Source organism: Parus major, chromosome 26 (genome assembly GCF_001522545.3).
Source record: "Parus major isolate Abel chromosome 26, Parus_major1.1, whole genome shotgun sequence".
Lineage (NCBI taxonomy): Eukaryota > Metazoa > Chordata > Aves > Passeriformes > Paridae > Parus > Parus major.
This window is the reverse complement of record NC_031795.1, coordinates 501,123-505,586: the sequence shown is the minus strand read 5'-3', so window position 1 is coordinate 505,586 and position 4,464 is coordinate 501,123. Positions and strand designations below refer to the sequence as shown.

The window sequence follows — 4,464 nt, the reverse complement described above, 5'->3', positions numbered from 1 at the left end:
CACCTGCTCCAGCTGGGAGACCATCCTTCCCATAGGGAGCTCCAAGTCCTCCTGCACCAGGCCCTCCAACACTTGCTCCAGCTGGAAAAGCATCCATTCCATAAGGAGAGCCAGCACCTCCAAACCCACCACCTACAGCTCCACCAACTCCAGCTCCAGCTGGGAGACCATCCTTTCCATAGGAACCCCCAACTCTCCCTGCACCAGAAGCACCACCACCACCTGCTCCAAGTGGCTGACCATCTGGACCATACAAAGCCTCTCCAAATCCTCCTGCACCACCAGCCCCAGCTGGGAGACCATCCTTTCCAAAGGGAGATCCAAGTGCACCTGCACCACCAGCCCCACCAATGCCTGCTCCAATGGGAAGACCATCCTTCCCATAGGGAGCTCCAAATCCTCCTGCACCAGCTCCACCAGCACCACCAGCACCTGCTCCCAGTGCCCGACCATCTGGACCATACAAAGCCTCCATTTCTCTTGTGGAATTGCCATGTGCAGCAGGTACAGCCCCATCTCCACCTGGAAAGCCTCCTGGCCCATGCAGTGAGCCAGATCTTCCTGCCTGCCCTAACTGACCACTGGCATGAGGTACCAAGCCATCCTTGCCATAAGGAGTCCCTGTTTGTCCCTCTCTGTTTATACCTCCATACACATCACCCACAGTGGGATGCCCATCCTTGCCGTGGTGGGACCTCATTTCTGCTGCCATTCCAGCACCTGCAGCATTCCCCCCAGCTCCAGTCCTGCTGAACAGATCATTCACACTGGCTCCCACTCCAGCTGAATCAGGATCAAGTCCACCTGGCACAGAACTTCCACCACCCAACCTTCCAGCACCCCCAAAACCAGCTCTGTAGCTGGCATCACCTGAATTCCCTTCCTTGTCGTGCTGGGAGCCCAAACCTCCTCCGTCATCCATGTCAATGTTAACAGCACCCAGCACACCCTCACCTCTGCCACCCACAGAATTCCATTCACCTGCCCCTCCTGCTGCAGCACCAGGACCTGACACAGAGTCCACACCATGGACAGCCCTTAACCCACTTCTGCCTCCTAAGCCTTTTAGTCCAAAGGTGCTGCCACCATTGCCTGCTGAGTCTCCATCTAGACCTGCTCCAGAAAACTGTCCAGACCCCGTCTCTCCGTTCATGTGGGTTTTGCGTAGACCCTCTTTTCCCAAAAATCTTTGGCTTCCATCATCAGAATCAATGGAGTGTCCTTGGCCCCTGCCTTGGCTGCTGCCTTGAGTTGTTCTGTACCAGGCACTTTTCTCTGCAGCAGAGGATGTGGAAAAGGAAGAATCTTCAGCAGCAGCTTGTTCTTGGCGCCGAAGCTTCCTCGCCCTTTCATTGTCTGCCATTGCTTCCTTCAGCCACTCAGATGTCTCCCTTTCAATCTTTTCTCCTTCATCCTGTCTCCTCTTTCCTTTGGCATCTGAAGTTGCATTGTTTCATTGGAGCACATTTGCAATTTACAGAAAAAGAGGGGAACAAAATAGCAGAAAATCAGTAGGACATGAAGTGCATCAACAACCAAGAAAATGTGTTAGCACTTTCTGAACTTCATTCTAGGACACATACACACATAATACATTTTAATAAATTTAAAATAATTTCAAATCCTGAGTTTTTCAATGCCACATTCAAAGAAATGTTAAAGACAATTATTTTTTTAGTTAAAATGCACTGTTTTTTAATGGAACCATGCTCATTATTGCAAACAAACAAGCAAACAAACCAAAAATGTCAGAAAAATAAACTTCCAGCATGGCAGGTCTGATTTAGAGGGGCTGAGATTGTATGTGGGATTTATTAATTCCAGCTGCCTTCACCCTGCAGCTAGAGAGGAGTTACAGAATATTCCAGGCACAGAGGAGCCATCAGTTCCCACCCTGTGACTGAGATTTCAGTGCTCTGGAGGCAGCTTGCACATCTGGATAGTGGCTGCTTTAGGGATGCCCAACCTGAGGACTAAAGCTTTCAGATTTGTGAATAGCTTTGGATTAATCTGAAATTCAGGCTGTTCTGAGAGCAGGTCACTCACTGCTTTGGTTTCCAGCCTGGGTATAATTTATCAGAGCTCACAACTCACTGAAATCCAGGGCCAGTTTCTTTGTTTCAGAAACCTACATTGCTTTGGAGGGGCCTGTGTGGGACAGACCCCTCCTGCTGCTGCAGGAAGATCCCAAAGGAAAGCAGAGACAAAGGGAACCAAAGGAACCACCTTTCCTAAGCAAACACGAGCCAAGTGGCTGTCAGTGTGGAACAATGTGATTATTCCCACTTTCCCAGCTTCCTCTGAGCTCCTTCCAGCGTGTCTGACTCTAATTTGGAATGAAGAACATCATCTAGCAAGAAGAATGGCACTGATAGTGCAGAACTGAGAGTATCAAAAGCTCCCTGAGCCCCTTCTGCTACCTGTGATGGCTGGGACAGCTTCCTCAAAAACATGTGGGCAGATAGGGAGCATCTTTTTGATAACTGATGGAAAATGTGCTACTTCATCATAGCTGTAGAGCAAAGAAGCCAAGAGGATTTGTCAGGACTAATTAAAAGTTGGTCTCATTTGAAGAGGAAGGAGGGTCTAACCAGATCTTCATTTTTTAAAAAATAATTTAGAATCACAGAATCACAAAATGGTTTGGATGGGAAGACTGATCTCATTCTACCCCTTGCCATGGACAGGGACATCTTCCACTGTCCCAGGCTGCTCCAAGCCCTGTCCAGCCTGGCCTTGGACACTTGGACACTTCCAGCCACAGCTTCTCTGGGACCCTGTGCCAGGGCATTTCCACCCTCCCAGGGAAGAATTCCTTCCCAATATCCCATCTATCCCTGCCCTCTGCCAGTGGGAAGCCATTCCCCCTTGTCCTGTCCCTCCATCCCTTTTCCAAAGTCCTTCTGCAGCTCTCCTGGAGCCCCTTTAGGTCCTGGAAAGGTCTCCAAGGTATCCCTGGACTCTCGTTTTTCCCACACTGAACACCCCCAGCTTTCTCAGCCCTAATTTTGGAATTAGAGGCTCAGCAATTCATTTCCCATCAGAGCACCTTCTCCCTGAGCCATCAGCCAGCGAGAAGAACGTTTTGTGCCAGCACACCACGGGAAGAAGCTGCTGCCAAGCACTCACACTCCACGAGGAGCCAGGCGCTGGAGGAGCCGTGTCCCGCGTCGAGCGTGTACAGCCCGCTGTCCGAGGGCCCCACGTTCCTGACAGTCAGCTCGTGGCTCAGGCCATCGGGGCTCACAGAGATCTGGTGCTTGGCACTGTTCTGGAGGGGGTGGCTCTTGTGCAGCCACAGGGGTTCATGGCAGGGCGTGCACAGCTCACACTGGAACCGGGCGTCCGCGGCCTCGGCACAGCGCACATCGGCCAGCGCCTGCCGGAACCGCACCGGGATGGCTGCGGGGAAAAACAGAGCTGTGGGAGGGAAACAGCTGGCTCTGGGCTCCAGGGAAAACTGTTTCAGCTGAAGGAGGAAAGAACAGGAAGGTGTGGTGCCTCTGAGCATCGTGTTACTGAGAAAAAGGGAAAACTCGGCCGTGCTTCTGTGCCCAGTTCTGCGGAAAAGCAGAAAAACAGATTTTTGTCTTTATCATTTTCTGAGACATTTGTACCTCACAGCACTGATGTGCTGCCAGTTTGTAGTTATTGATGTGTTCCTGCAACATGATACTTGGATTGGGTTTGTTATTATTGAGTTTACAGGATAAGATGTAAGATGGGGTATTTAGGGAGCATCACCCACAGCCACACTGGTGCTGGGACTCAGGTCTGCTCCCCTGGACTGCAAATGCAGCTCCTGAACATTTCATCACCCTCCTGAGTCTGAGACACAGAGTGTGAGCCCTTGTCAATGATGCCTGGCTCTGACATCCAGGAGAACACTGAATTTCACAGAACATGAAATTTATGGGCATGTTTTCATGGTGATACATGAAAACAAAAAGCTAAAAGTGTGAGTGTGTAGATTAGAGAGTCTTTTAAGTCACTGGGTGAAAAAGTAAGTTTAGAGTTTAAACTAGTTTAGAAAGCAGAAGAGAAGATGGAGGATTTAGAGTGTTGTCTCTTGTCCTTCTTTTTTCTTCATGTTTTTCCTCTAGAGGTTTTTGGGCAGTGATTGGATAGAAAATGCCACAGTGCAGCACACAGGTCATTGGGTCATTAAGAAAAATAATATATGTGTCTATTGTTAATTGGGTAAGAATAATTATAAAGATAAAAAGGCTGCACAGTCTGGGGCCATTTTGTGCCATCAGAGACAAAATGTGCCAGGTTGTAGTGATTTGAGCTTGTGTACAAAGTCTGGAGAGACCTGCCAAGTTTTGTGATAACATCCCAATAAACATGAGAAACAAGATCCTAACGAGCTTTGGGGTTTTCTCCCTGACCCAGAGAACTGAGATAACCAGAACTCCCCATGAGGGGTATTCTGAAGGAGCCCAGCCCAGAAGAGACTGGGAA

General features: G+C 49.5%; 1 protein-coding gene across 1 annotated transcript in view; it reads right to left on the bottom strand.

Moving 5' to 3' along the window:
* Window positions 1-4,464, bottom strand: part of IGFN1 (immunoglobulin like and fibronectin type III domain containing 1) — a 40,906-nt gene that overhangs the window by 16,500 nt on the left and 19,942 nt on the right. The window contains exons 11-12 of the mRNA XM_015650404.3: window positions 3,130-3,402; window positions 8-1,437 (exon numbers count right to left, since the gene is read on the bottom strand). Coding sequence (XP_015505890.1) covers window positions 8-1,437; window positions 3,130-3,402 — 1,703 coding nt within the window. The remainder of the gene's footprint in view (window positions 1-7; window positions 1,438-3,129; window positions 3,403-4,464) is intronic.